Consider the following 20288-nt stretch of genomic DNA (forward strand, 5'->3'; position numbering starts at 1 on the left):
TCATGACTGTTTAGCTGCTGTAGCCATGATAACTGGACAGGGATCTATAACCTTCGGACATAACTGGCTCTTTTCTGTCCCTTGGCATGGATTTTTAAAATTGTTTCATGAGGGGTATAAATTTGGTGAATAGCCAAGGTGTTTTTGCCTAAGGTGAGAGTCTAAACTTGAGGACATGAGTTGAAAGTGAAAGGGGAAAGACTTAAAAGGGATCTGAGGGAATAACTTTTTCATGCAGAGGGTGGTATATGTGTGGAACGAGCTGACAAAGGAAGTGGTGGAGATGGATACAATTACAATAGTTTACGTGTAAATGAATAGGAAAGGTTTAGAAGGATATGGACTGATAGCTGACAAGTGGCGCTAGGTCAGATTGGGCTGTCTGGTCAGTGCAGACAAGTTGAACCAATGGGTCTGCATCTGTGCTGAATGACTCTATGACCTCAGGAACAGGTGAGACCTGAACCTGGGTCTCCTGGTCCAGAGGTAGGGACACTATCACTGCACCACAAGAGGCATCTCTAGATATTTTTAATCATCCCGTTCAGAGATATTTTTGTAGACCTCTAGAGTAGTTTGGACTTGAACACTGGCTACCCAGCTCAGAGATAGGGACACTGTTGTAAGAGCCTTCTTTTTACCAAGTATTTTACAAATGTTGATCATGACTTACACGAAACCATTAATATGAATGTTCATGTTGATATTTTTCTTTATTAACTTGTAGTGAGATGAGCAACCTTTTTTAAACAGAGGGTGGTTTGCTTGTAGAATGAATTTCCTGAGAAAATGGTGGATGTGGGTAAGTTACAATTTGAAAAGATATTTGGATTGATTCATGAAAGGAAAGGTTTGGATGGATATGGGCCAGGAATAGGCAGGTGGGACAAGTTTAGTTTGGGATTATGTTAGGCATGGACTGGTTGGACCGAAGTGTCTGTAACCAAGTATGACGCTATGACAGTATGATGTCCTCTAGTCCACAATTCCCCAACCCTGGGAAAAGACGGAGTGCATTGACCCTATCCATGCTTCTCATGATCTTATACACTTCTATAAGTTTCCCCCTCAGTCTCCTATGCGCTAAAGAAAAAAGTCCTAGCTTGTCCAACATCTCCCTATAATTCAGGCCGTTGAGTCATGGCAAAATCCTTTTAAACTTTTTCTGCACTCTTTTTAGTTTAATAACATCCTTCCTATAGCAAGGTGACCAAAACTGAATACCATACTCCAGGTGTGGCCTCACCAACGTATTGTACAGCTTCAACATAACTTCCCAACTTTAATGCTCAGTGCCCTGACTGATGAAGGCCAGTGTGCCAAAAGCCTTTTTCACTGTCCTGTTTACCTGTGACTCCACTTTCAGAGAACTGTACACTTAAATTCCAAGATTCCTCTGTTCCACAACATACCTTAAGGCCCTATAATTCACCATGAAACTCCTACCTTGATTTGACTTTCCAAAATACAAGACTTATCTATATTAAACTCGATTTGCCATTTTTCGGCCCACTTCTCCAGCTGATCAAGGTGCTGCTGCAATTTCTGATAACCTTCCTCACTGTCCATGATACCACCTATTTTAGTGTCATTTGCAAACTTACTAATCATGCCTTGTACATCCTCATCCAAATCATTGATAGAGATAACAAACAGTAACCGGTCCAGCACTGAACCCTGAGGCATTACACTAGTCACAGGCCTTCAGTGTGACAAACATCCGTCTACTATTATCCTCTGCTTCCTACCATCAAGCCAATCGTGTATCCAGTTTGCTAGCGGCTCCTGGATTCCATGCGATTTAACCTTCCATAGCAGCCAACTATGTGGAAGCTTATCAAAAGCCTTACTGAAATCCAAATAGACCACGTCTACCTCCCTGCCCTCGTTAACCTTCCTGGTCACTTTATCAAAGAAGTCAGAAACATTTATGTAGCACAATCTCCCATGCTGACTGCTCATAATCAAACCCTGTCTTTTCAAATGTATGCATGTCTTATCTGTCAGAATTTTCTCAAGTAACTTACCCATCACAGATATTAGGCTTACTGGTCTATAGTTCCCAGGTTTTTTTTTGCAGCCCTTCTTGAATAAGGGCACAACATTCGCTGCCCTCCAGTCTTCCGGGACCTCACCCGTGGCTAACGATGATGTAAAAGTATCAGTCAGGGCACCTGCAATTTCTTCTGCAGCCCCTAGCAATGTTCTTGGATATATCTGGTCAGGACCAGGAGATTTATTCACCTTCATATGTTCTAATTTGTCTAACACCTCCTCTACTGTGATAGAGATTGTTCCCAAGATATGACCACTAACTTCCCCAAGTTCCCAAGTAGATTAGATTAGATTAGATTAGATTACTTACAGTGTGGAAACAGGCCCTTCGGCCCAACAAGTCCACACTGACCCACCGAAGCGCAACCCACCCATACCCCTACATTTACCCCTTTAACCTAACACTACGGGCAATTTTAGCGTGGCCAATTCACCTGACCCGCACATCTTTGTGACTGTGGGAGGAAACCGGAGCACCCGGAGGAAACCCACGCAGACACGGGGAGAATGTGCAAACTCCACACAGTCAGTCGCCTGAGTCGGGAATTGAACCCGGGTCTCTGGCGCTGTGAAGCAGCAGTGCTAACCACTGTGCCACCGTGCCGCCCAAGTCTTCATGCTTTTCTCCATAGTAAACACAAAGGAGAAATATTTATTGAGGACGTCACCCATCTCCTGCGGTTCTACACATACATGTCCACTTTGGTCCTTGAGGAGTTTTATTCTGTCTCTAGTTATTATTTTGTCTTCACTGAGCTTCTACAGCTCTCTAGGGTAGAGAATTCTGAAGGTTCACCACGCTATGAATGAAGAAATACCTTCTCCTTTCAATTTTGAAACTCTATTAAATGTCATGAGATTATGTATCTGATTTTAAGCTCACTAGCCATGGGAATGTTTTTACAACTACTTTGTCGAGCCCTGGAAGAATTGTGTCTATTTCAATTCAATCACCTGTCACTTCTCAAAACTCTGGAGAATGCAATCTCTTGAATTTTTCCTCATAATGGTTAATCTGGTGAATTTCCACTGCACTCCCTTTGTTTCCATAGATAAGGAGATCAAAACTGTAAGCAATGCTCCAGGTGAGCTCTTACCAATGGTCTGTATTAGGTTTGTCCAAAGGTGACTGACAAACAAAAATGTAGCCCAAAGGATCGACCAGCCTACATGCAGTTTGAAGAACAACTGCAAGATTCTGTGAGGGGATGCTCTTCATATTGGAAGATTTGTCTCCCACATTTCCTGCTGATAGGTTTATTAGTGAATTTATCAGCAGCAAGTCTATATAAATGATTTAGCTGAAGATTTAGTGGATGGCACAGTAGTTAGCACTACTGCCTCACAGTGCCAGAGACCCGGGTTCAATTCCCGCCTCAGGTGACTGACTGTGTGGAGTTTGCACATTCTCCCTGTCCCTGCGTGGGTTTCCTCCCACAGTCCAAAAATGTGCAGGTTAGGTGAATTGGCCATACTAAATTGCCTGTAGTGTTAGGTGAAGGGGTAAATGTAAGGGAATGGGTGGGGTCGGTGTGGACATAGAGTCATAGAGATGTATAGAATGGAAACAGACCCTTCGGTCCAACCCGTCCATGCCGACCAGATATCCCAACCCAATCTAGTCCCACCTGCCAGCATCTGGCCTATATCCCTCCAAACCCTTCCTATTCATATACCCATCCAAATGCCTCTTAAATGTTGCAATTGTACTAGCCTCCACCACATCCTCTGGCAGTTCATTCCATACACGTACCACACTCTGTGTGAAACAATTGCCCCTTAGGTCTCTTTTATATCTTTCCCCTCTCACCCTAAACCTATGCCCTCTAGTTCTGGACTCCCCGATCCTAGGGAAAAGACTTTGTCTATTTATCCTATCCACGCCCCTCATAATTTTGTAAACCTCTATAAGGTCACTCCTCAGCCTCTGACGCTCCAGGGAAAACAGCCCCAGCCTGCTCATCCTCTCCCTGTAGCTTAGATCCTCCAACCCTGGCAACATTCTTGTAAATCTTTTCTGAACCCTTTCAAGTTTCACAAAATCTTTCCAATGGGAAGGAGACCAGAATTGCACGGAATATTCCAACAGTGACCTGACCAATGTCCTGTACAGCCACAACATGACCTCCCAACTCCTATACTCAATACTCTAACCAATAAAGGAAAGCATACCAAACCCCTTCTTCACTATCCTATCTACCTGCGACTCCACTTTCAAGGAGCTATGAATCTGCACTCCAAGGTCTCTTTGTTCAGCAACACTCCCTAGGACCTTACCATTAAGTGTATAAGTCCTGCTAAGATTTGCTTTCCCAAAATGCAGCACCTCGCATTTATCTAAATTAAACTCCATCTGCCACTTCTCAGCCCATTGGCCCATTTGGTCCAGATCCTGTTGTAATCTGAGGTAACCCTCTTCGCTGTCCTCTACACCTCCAATTTTGGTGTCATCTGCAAACTTACTAACTGTACCTCTTACGCTTGCATCCAAATCATTTATGTAAATGACAAAAAGTAGAGGACCCAGCACCGACCCTTGTGGCACTCTACTGGTCACAGGCCTCCAGTCTGAAAAACATCCCTCCACCACCACCCTCCATCTTCTACCTTTGAGCCAGTTCTGTATCCAAATGACTAGTTCTCCCTGTATTCCATGAGATCTAACCTGGCTAATCAGTCTCCCATGGGGAACCTTGTCGAACGCCTTACTAAGTCCATATAGATCATATCTACTGCTCTGCCCTCATCAATCTTCTTTGTTACTTCTTCAAAAAACTCAATCAAGTTTGTGAGACATGATTTCCCACGCACAAAGCATGTTAACTATCCCGAATCAGTCCTTGCCTTTCCAAATACATGTACATCTTGTCCCTCAGGATTCCCTCCAACAACTTGCCCACCACCGAGCTCACCGATCTATAGTTCCCTGGCTTGTCTTTACCACCCTTCTTAAACAGTGGCACCACGTCTGCCAACCTCCAGTCTTCCGGCACCTGACTATCAATGATACAAATATCTCAGCAAGAGGCCCAGCAATCACTTCTCTAGCTTCCCACAGAGTTCTCAGGTACACCTGATCAGGTCCTGGGGATTTATCCACTTTTAACCATTTCAAGACATCCAGCACTTCCTCCTCTGTAATCTGGACATTTTGCAAGATGTCACCATCTATTTCCCCACAGTCTATATCTTCCATATCCTTTTCCACAGTAAATATTCATTTACTGATGCAAAATATTCATTTAGTATCTCCCCCATTTTCTGTGGCTCCACACAAAGGCCGCCTTGCTGATCTTTGAGGGGCCCTATTCTCTCCTGAGTTACCCTTTTGTCCTTAACCTATTTGTAAAAACCCTTTGGATTCTCCTTAATTCTATTTGCCAAAGCTATCTCATGTCCCCATTTTGCCCTCCTGATTTCCTTCTTAAGTATACTCCTACTTTCTTTATACTCTTCTAAGGATTCACTCGATCTATCCTGTCTATACCTGACATATGCTTCCTTCTTTTTCTTAAACAAACCTTCAATTTCTTTAGTCATCCAGCATTCCCTATACCTACCAGCCTTCCCTTTCACCCTGACAGGAATATACTTTCTCTGGATTCTTGCTATCTCATTTCTGAAGGCTTCCCACTGTTGGGCCGAAGGGCCAGTTTCCACACTGTAAGTAATCTAATCTAATCTAAAAACAAAACAAAACTATCTTCAAATTTGCAGATAGCACAAAGCTGGGTGGGAGGGTAAACTATAAGGAGAATGAAGAAATACTTCAGTGTGATTTGGACAAAACAAGTTGACAAGTGGGTAATGTGAATAAACATGAACCTACCAACTTTAGGAGCATAACAGGAAGGTGAATTATTATCAGAATGGATACAAATTGAGAGGGGGGGGGGGGGATGTGCAATGAGACCTAGATGCCCTCATACACCCATCAGTGAAAGTAGGCATGCAGATGCAGCTAATGATCACAAACGTAAATGGTATATTAGCCTTCTTAATAATAAATGCGTACAGGAGCACGTACATCTTGCTGCAATTACACACGGCATGGTGAGACCACACCAGCAGTATCATATATTGCTATTGGGGAATGCAGCAAAGGTTTAACCAGACTAATACCTGGGATGGCAGGTTGAATTCATTAGAATTAGATTCACTGGAGTTCAGAAGAACGAGGCACACCTATAAAAACCTATAAAATTCTAACAGAATTAGAAGTAGATGCAGGGTGTGACAACCAGGGGTCACAGTCTAAGAATACAGGGTAAACCACTTAGGACTGAGATGAGGTGAAATCTCTTCACCCAGTGAATAGTGAGTCTGGGGAATTCACAACCACAGAAAGCAATCAAGGCCAAAACATTGCATGATTTCAAGAAGTTTAATGTTGCATTTGGGGCTAAAGGGATCAACGGATATGATGGAAAAGCAGGAATAGGTAATTCAGTTGTACTATCAGCTACAATCATAACAAATGGCAGAACCGGCCCAGACAGTTCCCTGCTCCTATTTTCTACGTTTCTAAATCTTCCTGATGAGAAGAGCAGAGAGCTGAACAAATATAAGTAAGTTCACTCAGGCAGAGGTTTATATTCACAAGTGATGACAACACAGAGTGTGCTTTGGGATTGAGAGGACGCAAGTGATGGAATATCTGTTATACCAGTGAATGGAAACAGTCTCCAAGATGATGAGTGAATTGGGCAAAGGTCAAGGCAACTTCCCTCCTTCAATTTCAGGCACCAGGCATCAATAGCCTGTGAGCATTTGTGACCATTGCCTTTTGTCCTTGTTTAAGAATTATTTTAAGGCTGGGGAAGGGAAGTAGCCATTACATGAGGCATCAGACTATACAGGAAATAAGTAGAAAAAAATCTGTTTAAAGGGAACCCATTTTACAATAATTCTCTCACCATTGAATACCTATTATGAACACATTATTACAGATCAGATCATAGAATCCCTACAGTTTAGATAGAGGCCATTTGGTCCATCCAGTCTGCACCACTCTTCTAAAGAGCATCCCACCCCTCCCTATCTCTGTAACCCCATACAGAGTTTTCAACTCCACGGCTAATCCACTTAACCTGCACATCTTTGGACTGTGGGAAGAAACTCACGCAGACACAGGGAGAATGTGCAAACTCCACACAGACAATCGCCCATTGAAGGAGGAGAAAGTGAGGACTTCAGATGCTGGAGGTCAGAGTCGAAGAGTGTGTTGCTGGAAAAGCAGCATCCTTGGAGCGGGAGAGTCGACGTTTCGTGCATAAGCCCTTCATCGAGAATAAGTCCTTATGTCCGAAACGTCGATTCTCCTGCTCCTCCGATGCTGACTGACCTGCTGTGCTTTTCCAGCAACACACTCACCCATTGAACCGGGTGTCTCTATTCCCCTTTCAGACAGTGAGCTCCATTGTCCCCGAGTCAAGAAAACTTCTCTCAAATCTCCTCTCAACCTACTGCTTTTTACCTTAAAGCTGTGGCCCCTGGTTATTGACATCTCCGCGAACAAAATAGGTTTCTCAATATCTATTCCTATCACAGACTCTCAATTGGATCCATCTCAGGTCACAGCACCGCCTCCTTTCACTTCCTACCAATAGGAGTGGCGGCAACGCTCAGCCAATAGAAATGGAGCTATTGCTCGTCTTAACCAATCGGAGTGGCGGTACCTCTGGGCCCGGCCAATTGGAGTGGCGGTAGTGTTGTGTCTGCTCACCAGGTGAGGGTGGTATCGATCAGCCTGGCCAACAGGAGCGGGTGGTGTTGCGGACTTTGGCCAATGGGAGCCGGCTTTGGGACTCAGGTGGGTGCTGTGTGGTGTCGGGTTTTGTTTCTACGCGGCTCCGATGCTTTGGGCCTAAATCGCTAGTGTCCGGGATGATGATCGTTTCACTCTCGAAAACAGTGCGCGGCATCGACGGGAAGCGGGTTTATGGCCTCGGGGCTGAAGGAGTCCTGAGTTGGGACACTGTCCGTCTCTGGCCTCCGCCTCCTTCTGAGTCCAGTCCCCTGTCCGTACGATAACAAGCACCGTTACAGCTTCTATTCTTTTGACGATAATCTTACGTTTTAACTATTGACTGAGGAGTTTAATATGGCAAGATTTTTGTTTACTTTTGTTGGCAAATTACGCATAGCTTTTCGACCCTTTCTTAAGAGATGTCTGATTGCTGGGACAACTATTATTATTGATCATTCAAAGGTGGAGCTCGTCTTTTCCTTGAATCGTTGCGATGTACGAAGGGAGTCTCTGATTTCCTCGTTTTATTCTTCTGCCGAACTATATCCTGTTACCTCTCTAATAAACACAAAGAACTGCGGATGATGGAAATCTAAATTGAGTGCTGGAGAAATACAGCAAGTCTGGCAGCTGTTATCTCTTTACAGTTGCTGCTAGACATGCTATATTTTCTAGCTGCCTGTTCCTGTGACCTTTGTTCAGTTTTACTGCCTTCTTCCTGTCTGCTTGCTTATTCACTGTATCTACTTTAATGTTATCTTCATGTTCTGTGACTCAAGTTGGTAATTTATGTTCGAAACCTGATCTGGTGCCAACACACGTCACTCTTTACATCTCTCTATTCTTGAGAAGATCTATTATATTGCAACTCCATATTCTGTCGTTGATACACCTTTCTGACAGTTCTTTGGGCCTTGCACCATGCAATAATTTTGAAATTCATAAATGCAGCCTGTGCTGCATTTATTTTGTTGTTATTCCTTTAATTTCCCAAAATACAGATTAATTTATAAATACTAATAATCTGGAGAATAAAAGTTCCCATCCTGTTCCAACAATTTATGAATTTTATTTTGTTTATTAAAAAAATGTATAGACTAAAAAAGTGCAGCTTTTGAATTGAATTGAATTGAACAGTTTGCAGATGTGCCTTTTAGGGAAAGGACCTTGTCCATGTCTAGTCTGATTTCATCAGGTCAAACTGACTCAAATCACAGAACAATGTGGTAGACAACCCACTTGATTGTTCCATTCAATGATTCAGGAAGGTAGCTCACCACCTTTTTTGGGCATCTTGGGATGGATAATAACTACTGACCTTTTCAATGGTGCCCACAGCCAAGAAGGGGCTAATTATAACTGTTTATCTTTTCCTTTTAGGTCGCAAACAGAAGTGATGGCCATGTTTCATACTGGTATTCTTGTTTTAACATCTCCAATTTCCCTTATTCCATCACGCATTGCTCCTGTTTTGGCAGCAACTGCAAAAATTGTTAAAGACACTTTATATGTTCATTTACATCCAGGATTGGGATTTACTGGAAATTACGTTCAAACCAAACCAGCATTCATAGCAGCAAACCATGAAGTTTCTCAACTACTAACTAATCTTTACACAAAAAGTTCTCATGTGTGCAGCCACCTGGATGTCAGAGTCGTTCTCTCAAATGTTAAAAATCACACTTCAACACAGCAGCCATTTTCATCAGTCCAAATATTGTCTGAACCACCAGAGGTAGTTTTAACAGACTACAGAATTATAGACGTAAACCAATCCAATTTATATATGCAGTGTTTGGAAAAATACACTCTTGGCTGTTACACATGCAAACCCAATTTGAGAGCCATTTTTTTACCAGCTGGAATACATGACTTGGACAGTGCTTCCTGTTCTGATATGGAAGATTCCAGTTTATGTGAAAGTATTCCAATTTACAGTGATGTTGTGTTGGGTGGAACCTTTGACAGACTTCATTCCGCTCACAAGATCCTTCTCAGCATGTCATGCCTGCTAACAGGAAAGCGTTTATTAATTGGGGTAGCTGATGGAGATCTGCTTAAAAGTGAGTATCATCTTTAGCTACAGCTCCTCAATGTAATTGTCTAGATTCAACATGTGGATAATGTTCAGAAATGTCAATAATGCTTTGTGCAGCTGTCATAAATTTGAGCATGCATTAAAATGGCTGAAAAAGCGCTATAAACAGATCAGTCATACGTTATTTGTTATAAAAGTACTAGATTAGTTAGTGCTAAGCAAATAGTTCTGAATGGACTGGTGTTTGATGGATTTCTGACATTCATGCCTCAGACATCTGTTATTTTAAACATACTGGTAAGTTCTTAGCTGTTTGCCTGATGTAAAGTGTATATTTTAAACATTACGACTGTACACTTGTGTTGAGACAATCAAAACTGGAACAAGGTGAATTTTGTTTTAAATTTTGTAATTTTCAAGTGGAAATGAATTTTAACATACTTTTACAAGTTCTATGAATAAAGAATATTTTAAATTAAATAAGAATATTAAAATGGGATGTGCTCAAAGAATTCAGAAAAATTTGGAATACAGATTTCCCTATCAAATTGTATGCCTAAAATTTAGTAGAACATAATATCCAATCAGTTGCTTTGCCTCTCATATGCTTGCTGCTCCTCCAATTAAAGGACTTTTTCACATTTGCTGCTTTTTTTTAAGGCCTGCAGCAACCGCAGGTTAAGAACTTACCAGGAGAAAGAAGAAGGGCTTATGCCCGAAATGTCGATTCTCCTGTTCCTTTGATGCTGCCTGACCTGCTGCGCTTTTCCAGCAACACATTTTTAAGCTCTTATCTCCAGCATCTGTAGTCCTCACTTTCTCCTGGTAAGTTCTTAACCTGGGGTTGCTGCAGGCGATAGCAAAGCATAAAAGACTATAGACCAAGTGCTGAAAAGGTGATGAGAACATCAATTTGGACCCCATTTACCAACCTCTGAGAGAAAGAACCAGAAATGATATCACCCACCTTAAGAGACCAAGACACACAAATAGAAAGCGGGACAGAACACCAGTGCTTCACCAGAGGCTCAGTGATGATGTTACCTAGCATGGTGACAAAACATGTGAAAACAAACCTGTCAGCTCAGCGAGTAAACTTGCGTCCTGAACCTCAACCTGAGCTACACTTCTACTCAAAAATCATGATTAGAACAATTAAGTGCTTACTTTAGACCAGCACAGAGTAAATGGGCAAAAGGACTTTTTCTGTGCTACAGACCTCTATGAATCAATGTTTTTAAAAGGGGAAAAGTATGTTTAATGTCACCCTCACGAATCTATATGATGCAGAATCATCTGTCCATGACAGTATCAGAAAGAATAATAGGTTAGTAAGTGGCTAATAAGTTGGTAAAAGAAGTATAATGTCTGCTGTGACGTGGCACGGTGGCTCAGTGATTAGCACCGCTGCCTCACAGCATCAGGGACTTGGGTTCGATTCTGGCCTCGGTCAACTGTCTGTATGGAGTTTGCACATTCTCCCCGTGTCTGCATGGGTTTCCTCCGGGTGTTCCAGTTTCCTCCCGTAATCCAAAGATGTGCAGGTCAGGTGAATTGGTCATGCTAAATTGCCCATAGTGTTAGGTGCATTATTCAGGGGTAAATATAGGGTAGGTGATTGGGTCTGAGTGGGTTACTCTTCAGAGAGTCGGTGTGGACTTGCTGGGCTGAAGGACCTGTTTCCATACTGTAGGGAATCTAATCTAAATGTAAAGTTATTCATTTTGGAAGGGAAAACAAAAAAATAGAATATTATTTAGATAGAGAAAAACTGCAGGATTCTGCAACATCAAGAAAGCTAGGTGTAGCAGGTACTCTGTAAGGCTAAATGGAATGTTGGCCCTTATTTCAAGCAAGTTGGGAAGGGAAGGGAATGCTTCCTGCAACTATACAAGATTCTGGTGCAACCACATCTGGAGTATTGTGAGCAGTGTTGTTGCCCTTATTTAAGGAAAGATATAATTTCACTAAAGGCAGTTCAGAAAATATTCACTAAAATGATCCCTGGTATGGAAGGATTATCTTATAAGAAAAGGATAAACAGGTTTGAACTGTTCTCACTGAAATTCAGAAAAATGAGAGATGATCTCATTGAAGCATGTATGATTCTTAAGGGGTTTGACAGGGTAAATGCTGAAAGGATGTTTCCCCTTATGGAAGAGTATCGAACTGTAGGCCGTTGTCTCAGAATGAAGGGGCACCAATTTAAGACTGAGGTGAGGAGGAATTTCTTCTGAGTGTTGACAGTCTTTGGAAGAGCGGGCTGTGGAAGCAGAATCTTGTGTATACTTAAAGATGAGGTAAGTGGATTCCTGATTAAGGGTTACAGGGAAAGAGCAGGAAAGTGGACATAAAAATATCAGATCAGCCATGATCCAGTTGAATGATGGAGCACATTTGAGGGCTCAAATGGCTACTCTTATTCCTATTTCTTATGGTCTTATTAAGAATGACCATTACATAATCCTTGTGAAGGTGAAGTCCCATCTTCACATTGAGGATATCCTGTAGCACAGGCTGGATGCTGAGAGAATGTTTCTTTGTGGCAGAATCTAGAACTAATGGGTACAGTTTCAAATGATGGTCTCCTATTTAAGTTGGAGATGAGAAATTTCTGATGTTTGTTAGTCTTTGAAATTCTATTCCACAGTGAGTAGTGGAGTCTGGGTCATTGAATATATTCAAGGCTGAGTTAAACAGATATCTTAACTACAGGGGAAGTTGAGCGATATGGGTCAGACAGAAAAGTGGAGTTAAATCTGCAATAAGATCATGCGTTAATTTATTGATTGGCAAAAGCAGGCTCAATGAGTTAGATGGCCTCCTCCTGTTACTTTCCATGATCATATCAAATTGGGTGATGATGTTTCATCTATGATTACTTGAATGAAGAACAAAACAACTCTTCTAAATTATGACTAAATGGTTTGTGGAAGGTAATTTGACAATTGCATGCTGTCGAGGCAGGTAATTATCCTTTTAAGGTTTTTATAACTTGCGATTTTTATTGAAGGTAAGGTGCTGAAGGAGCTGATCGAACCTTATCAACAACGTGTGGAGAAGCTGAGGAAGTTCCTTCTGGATGTGAACCCTGCTATACAATATGATCTTGTTCCTCTGAGAGATCCCTATGGACCAGCTATTACCGATCCAAACATAAATTGCATTGTGGTTAGCGATGAAACCCAAAAGGGTGCAGAAGCAGTGAACAGAAAACGACGAGAAAATGTAATGTATACAATGAAGAAAATGTTAAGAATCTAGTACAGCTACAACAATTTGAATTTGTGTAGTTCCTTTAATTAAAACGTTGCGGGGCAGTAAAGTGAATATTCAATCATTACCTGCCTCAGTGTGTAAGTATATTATAAGGATAATTTCAACATAAGCCACCCTGCAATTTAATTTTGAAAATTCTAGTTTGTAAGAAACATGGAAAACAGTGTCTTTTTACCTTCTGAATGTATTTCCTTAGTATTCTGGGAAGGAGTGCAGGAAATATTGACATTTAAAAATTTCTGCTTTTTGGAAAGGTTGAAAATAAAAGATTTTTAATTTTAATCTGCATATGACATTAACAGTTGTCAACATTTATGGATCAGGGTTACAATTTAAAGGCACAAACCATTTGACAATTCTATACTTGAGGGGGAAAGAGAGACTGAAATATAATGAAAATATTAAAAATATGCAACAGGTCAGTCATCAATGCAAGGAGAATAATGGTGATATTATGTGTCTATTCTTTGGTGCCTGATTTCTGAATCAAAAATAGTTAATTAAAAATACATCGTTGTTCCTGTTTGGACCTCGAGACCAAATGTAAATAGTTAAGTGATCAATCGTGATACATTCTTTCTTAAGAAAGAGATAGTCAAACCAGTCAATACCAATTCAGTTAAATGCAAATTAGTTCTATTGCTTTTGAGTGTATACTGCTACTATTTTGCATAGGATGGGAAAAGTTGATAATGGGATTTCTGGTTTGACTGTCATTCAATGGCCTCCTGAAATGTTGAGTGAAAAAATTAGGTGTCTGCTGCATTTGATTTTAGTATTCAGGTTGATGTGATGTGTTCCACAGACTTGGAGTTATGGTTGTATGATCTCCAATTGTTCCTCATTTTCCACTTATGCATATGTGTGTATGTGCCCGAGACATTCAGTTAAGTGGACTTGACCATCCCTCACAGTACACTAGTAGCTGATTGTAGCGACATATTCTTTCTATGATGGCTTCAGAACCATGAAGGAGAGCAATATTCTGAAGCAGAATATCAGATTGAGGTATTGTTGCAGTGTTCTGATTAACCTCCCCCATGACACTTTGCCAAGTTGTGGGACTGAATTCATGCTAGTTTTTACTTTTTGGTCAGTATGAATGAGACAAGGCTGCTAGCTGAGAATCCTGTCCAAGAAGTTTCCCAAATTACATTACAGATTACATTACAGTGTGGAAACAGGCCCTTCGGCCCAACAAGTCCACACCGACCTGCCGAAGCGAAACCCACCCATACCCCTACATTTACCCCTTACCTAACACTACGGGCAATTTAGCATGGCCAATTCACCTGACCCTGCACATCTTTTGGACTGTGGGAGGAAACTGGAGCACCCGGAGGAAACCCACGCAGACACGGGGAGAACGTGCAAACTCCACACAGTCAGTCGCCTGAGGTGGGAATTGAACCCGGGTCTGAGGCGCTGTGAGGCAGCAGTGCTAACCACTGTGCCACCGTGCCGCCCACAAATGTTTCAGATGGGGATCCAAATCACTTTCTGCAAAACGAAACACCCTCAAAGTTATTTCCTAGCAGCAATATTGGTACATTCTGCATTTTTCTGCAGTTTTCAGATGCACATATAGAATGCTGCACTTGTTTAAGATAATACTATTTGCCAGTAATGAATCAAATTTACCAGAAGCTTTGAATTTTGTTAGTAATCTGCAAGACTGTGAACAATGGCTGACTATCATTGATAAAGAGAGTAACTCTAATGTTGAATCCTGTGAAACATAGAACAAAGAAGAATACAGCGCAGAACAGGCCCTTCGGCCCTCGATGTTGCGCCGACCTGTGAACTATTCTCAGCTTGTCCCCCTACACTATCCCAAAATCATTCATGTGATTATCTAAGGATTGTTTAAATCTCCCTAATGTGGCTGAGTTGACTACATTAGCAGGTAGAGAATTCCACGCCCTTACCACTCACTGCATAAAGAACCTGCCTCTGACATCTTTCTTCAGTCTATCACCCTTCAATTTGTAGTTATGCTCCCTCATACAGGCTGATGTCATCATCCTAGGAAAAAGACTTTCACTGTCTACCCTATCTATTCATCTTGTATGTCTCTATCAAATCCCCTCTTAGCCTTCTTCTTACCAATGAGAACAGGTTCAAGTCTCTTAGCCTTTCCTCGTAAAACCTTCCCTCCAGACCGGGCAACATCCTGATAAATCTTCTCTGCACCTTTTCCAATGCTTCTACATCTTTTCTAAAATATGGGGACCAGAACTGTACACAGTATTCCAAGTGTGGCCGCACCAGCGTTTTGTATAGTTGCAGCATGATATTGCGGCTCCAGAACTCAATCCCACTACAAATGAAACCTAACACACCGTATGCCTTAACAGCACTATCCACCTGGCTGCCAACTTTCAGGGATCTATGTACATGAACTCTCTGCATATCCACAGTATCAAGAATCTTTCCATCGACCCAGTACTCTGCCTTCCTGTTATTCTCCCCAAAGTGCATCACCTCACATTTAGTTGCATTGAACTCTATTTGCTACCTCTCAGCCCAATTCTGCAGTTTATCCAAGTCCCCCTGCAACTTGTAATATTCTTCCATTCTGTCCACTACTCCACCGACCTTAGTGTCGTCTGCAAATTTACTAATCCATCCACCTATGCCTGTGTCTAAGTCATTTATAAAAATGACGAACAGCAGTGATCCCAAAACAGACCCATGTGGCACACCACTATTAACCGGACTCCAGGCTGAATATTTTCCATCAACCACTACTCGCTGCTTTCTTTCAGAAAGCCAGTTTCTAATCCAAACTCCTCTGCATTTTCTCCAATAGCCTACCATGTGGAGCCTTATCACGTATACCATGTCAACTTCCCTACCCTCATCTACATGCTTGGTCACCTTCTCAAAAAACTCAATGAGGTTTGTGAGACATGACCTGCCCTTGACGAAACCATGTTGACTATCTGAAGTAAAATTGTTGCTTACTAGATGATTATAAATCTTATCTCTTATAATCCTTTCCAAAACCTTTCCTACAACAGAAGTAAGGCTCACCGGTCTATAATTACCTGGGTCATCTCTACTGCCCTTCTTGAACAAGGGCGTAGCATTTGCAATCCTCCAGTCCTCTGATACCAAACCTGTAGACAGTGATGACTCAAATATCAAAGGCGAAGGCTCTGCTATTTCCTCCCTAGCTTCCCAGAGAATCCTCGGATAAATCCCATCCGGCCTAGGGAATTTGTCTACTTTCACTCCTTCTAGAATTGATAATACCTGTTCGTAACTAACCTCGATCCTTTCTAGTCTAATATCACGTACCTCATTCTTCTCCTCAACAATATTCTCATTTTCCTGAGTGAAAACCGATGAGAAATGTTCATTTAGCACAGAGTCCACACTCAACTTCTCATTTCTGCCTTTGATTGGCCCTCATTTCTATCTTTGATTGGCCCCTATACCCTAATCATCTTTTTATTCCTCACATATCTATAGAAAGTTTTAGGGTTCTCCTGTATTCTATTTGCTATAGAATGCTTGTGTCCTTTCTTTGCTCTTCTTAACTCTCTCTTTAAATCCTTCCTAGCTGATCTGTACCTCTCCATCACCTCACCTGAACCATCTTGCCTCATCAACACATAAGCCTCCTTCTTCTTCGTAACAAGAGATGCAATTTCTAATGTAGACCACGGTTCCCTTACCTTATCACTTCCTCCCTGCCTGACAGGGACATACCTATCAAGGACTTGCCCCTTCCATCGCTAAACTAAATGTAGATAAGCTGCAGAGCTGGGCTGAGAGGTGGCAAATGGAGTTTAATGCGGACAAGTGTGAGGTGATTCACTTTGGTCGGAGTAACCAGAATGCAAAGTACTGGGCTAATGGTAAGATTCTTGGTAGTGTAGATGAGCAGAGAGATCTCGGTGTCCATGTACACAAATCCTTGAAAGTTGCCACCCAGGTTGACAGAGTGGTTAAGAAGGCATACAGTGTTTTAGCTTTTATTAATAGAGGGATCGAGTTCCAGAACCATGAGATTATGCTGCAGCTGTATAAAACTCTAGTGCGGCCGCACTTGGAGTATTGTGCACAGTTCTGGTCACCGCATTATAAGAAGGATGTGGAAGCTTTGGAAAGGATGCAGAGGAGATTTATGAGGATGTTGCCAGGTATGGAGGGAAGGTCTTACGAGGAAAGGCTGAGGGACTTGAGGCTGTTTTCGTTAGAGAGAAGAAAGTTGAGAGGTGACTTAATAAGACATATAAGATAATCAGAGGGAAGATAGGGTGGACAGGGAGACCCTTTTTCCAAGTATGGTGACGGTGAGCACGAGGGGGCATAGCTTTAAATTGAGGGGTGATAGATATAGGACAGATGTCAGAGGTAGTTTCTTTACTCCGAGAATAGTAAGGGTATGGAATGCTTTGCTTGCAATGGGAGTAGGTTCGCCAACTTTAAGTACATTTAAGTCGTCATTGGGCAAGTATATGGATGTAAATGGAATAGTGTAGATGGGCTTCAGATTGGTATGTCAGGTCGGTGCAACATCGAGGGCCGAAGGGCCTGTACTGCGCTGTAATGTTCTATGTAACTGAATTATGGTCACTCCCTCCAAAGTGCTCACCAACAACTAAGTCAAACACATAACTGGTGACTGACCTCCAATTGCATCGACTTTTGTGTGAACTTCTAGGTAGTTCTCAGACAAATGCTGTGGAATGTTACTGTTATCAAATGTTTTTGTAAAAAATAGCTTGTGTGCTTCCTCTTAAACAGGTGGAAGTCTGGGAAACTTTCATACTAGGCTTTTTTTGACCAATATCTTGGTGGCTTCTCAAAAAAAGTTACTTTAGTACCTGTACTTTTATTTTGAAGCCATGCCTGCCTTCATCTGTGGATTAGTTTACCATTCTTTTCAAAAACAAATGCTTCTTATTTCTGAAAAAATGCACTGATAATAGGTTGCATTTGGTGTGAAATAATCTGTTCACATGAGTTCAGTGGGCATTTTATCTCTGTGTTTCTTGTAATTCTTCCCTTTGTTTTAACATCCTGAATTTTGAAAAGGTAAGTACTGTTCTAATAGCTGCTAAATGAAATCTCATTCTTTATAGTAAATACTAGAAAAATTCAGTTTTTAAGGAGCTCCCAGATCCAACACAACCCAGCCTCGACAGGTCTCTGTAATAAAAAAGTTCTACAGATTCACTAACCTCAGAGTGGAAATATTCTTCCTCGTGTATTTTAAATGGGTGACCCCTAACTTTGAGATTACGCCACAGCCTAGACTCTGTCACAAAGGGAAAGAAGCCCTCCACCTGTACCTGTCAAACTCTAAGAGTCTTGTATGTTTCAATAACATCTATCTCATTCTTACAAACTCAAATCAGCACAGGCTTGACCTCATAAATAAATTTCTTCATATCTGGAACCATCCTAGTGAACCATCTCTGGACTGCTTCCAATGCCAGCATATCATTCCTTTGATAAGGGGACTAGAACTGGTAACAATATTCAAGGTGCAGTCTGACTAGAGTAAAAAAAATGTGGCGCTGGAAAAGCACAACCGGTCAGGCAGCATCTGAGGAGCAGGACAGTTGACGTTTCGAGCATAAGCTCTTCATCAGGAATGTCCAGTGCCATACTTTTTGACTCTGATCCCCAGTATCTGTAGTCCACACTTTCTTGTGGTGTGACTCAAGCCTATTTAGTTTTTGTAAGACTTAACGACTTTTTTACTCCATTCCTTGAGAAGCAAAAGGCAACATTTCATTTACCTTCCCAATTATCACTGATCTTGGATGCTAGCATTTTGTGATTTAGGCAAGAGCACCTCCAAATCCCTCTGTGCTGCAGCTTTCTGCAGTCTTTCTCAATTTAAGTAATATTCGGTTCCTCTTCTTCCAGTCAAAGTGCATAGCCTCACTTTTTTCCCATATTAAATTTCCATCTGTGAAGTTTTTGCCTGCTCACTTAACCTATCTATATGCCTCACATCACTTGCTTTTCTACCTACTTTTTGTGTCATCTAAAATCTTAGTGCTCATATATTCATTTCCTTTGTACAATTCGTCAATATATTTTGTTAATAATTGTGGCTCCACTACCGATACCTGTGAAACGCCACTAGTTACAGGTTGCCATCCTGAAACTGTTCCTCGATCCAAACCTTTTGACTTCAATTAGTTAGCCTGTCTTCTACCTATGCAAGTGTACTACCCCCACACCATGGGCTCGTCTTATTAAATAACCTTATACGTAACACCTTATCAAACTCCTTTTGGAGATCCCAATGTATTATATTTACATATTCCTCTTTATCTGTCTTGCTTATTAATCCCTCAATTAATTTTGAATAAAATTATAAAGAACGATCTCCCTTTTAGGAAATCATGCTGAATGACTAGATCACTGCTTGATTAGATTATGCATTTCTGCTATTACATCCTTTATAATAGATTCTTGCCATGGTTGTGGATATGTTCGCTGAACTGGGAAATCGATTTGCAGACATTTTGTTCCCTGTCTAGGTGACATCTCCAGTGCTTTGGAGTCTCCTGTGAAGCGCTGTTGTACTGTGTCTTCTGGAATTTATCTGGTTCTGTTCCTGCTGCTTCCGCTTGCTGGTTCTGTTTGTTCGTTATAGTGACTGGTATATTAGGTCCAGGTCTATGCGTTTGTTGATGGAGTCCATGGATAAGTGGCATGCCTCTAGAAATTCTCTGGCTGTTCTCTGTTTAGCTTGTCCCAATCAAATTTGTGGTCCTTGTCAGGGGCAGCTGGTCGTGGCATTTAGTGGATAGTTGGTGTTCATGGATGCAGATTGCTAGTTGTCTGCCTGTTTGTCCTGTATAGTGTTTTGTGCAGTCTTTGCATGGAATCTTGTAAATTGCATTGTCTTGCACATCATGTGTATAAGGTCTTTTGTTCTGGTGAGGAGTTGTCTGAGCGTGCCTGTCGGTTTATGGGCTGTCATGAATCCCAGTGGACGGAGAGGTCTGACTGTCAGTTCCAAGACATTTTTCGTATAGAGTGGTTAGTGTGTTGAGTCATGGCATGTTTGTCTTTTAGGCATCTCCGGATGAAGTTTCAGGGATATCCATTCTTGATGAAGACTCTTTATAGGTGTTCTTCTTCTCTTCATAGGTCGGGAGTGCTGTAGTGTGTTGTAGCCCTTTTGAACAG

The 20288-nt window shown here is 41.6% G+C and overlaps 1 protein-coding gene across 7 annotated transcripts in view; it reads left to right on the forward strand.

Annotated features, from left to right (window-relative positions):
• The first annotated feature begins 7740 nt into the window (after positions 1 to 7740).
• Positions 7741 to 20288, forward strand: part of coasy (CoA synthase) — a 111737-nt gene continuing 99189 nt past the window's right edge. Inside the window, exons 1-4 of one of the 7 annotated variants that reach the window (XM_087977674.1) lie at positions 7882 to 8266; positions 9185 to 9219; positions 9331 to 9867; positions 12856 to 13070. In XM_087977674.1, coding sequence (XP_087833800.1) covers positions 9201 to 9219; positions 9331 to 9867; positions 12856 to 13070 — 771 coding nt within the window. In that variant the 5' untranslated portion in view covers positions 7882 to 8266; positions 9185 to 9200. The other 6 variants (XM_087977675.1, XM_043721569.2, XM_043721571.2 and 3 more) reach the window with 6 other exon arrangements.

The sequence above is a fragment of the Chiloscyllium plagiosum genome, unplaced genomic scaffold (genome assembly GCF_037043375.1).
Source record: "Chiloscyllium plagiosum isolate Xiang-an unplaced genomic scaffold, Cpla_swu_hap1 HiC_scaffold_32, whole genome shotgun sequence".
NCBI classification, from domain to species: Eukaryota; Metazoa; Chordata; class Chondrichthyes; order Orectolobiformes; family Hemiscylliidae; genus Chiloscyllium; species Chiloscyllium plagiosum.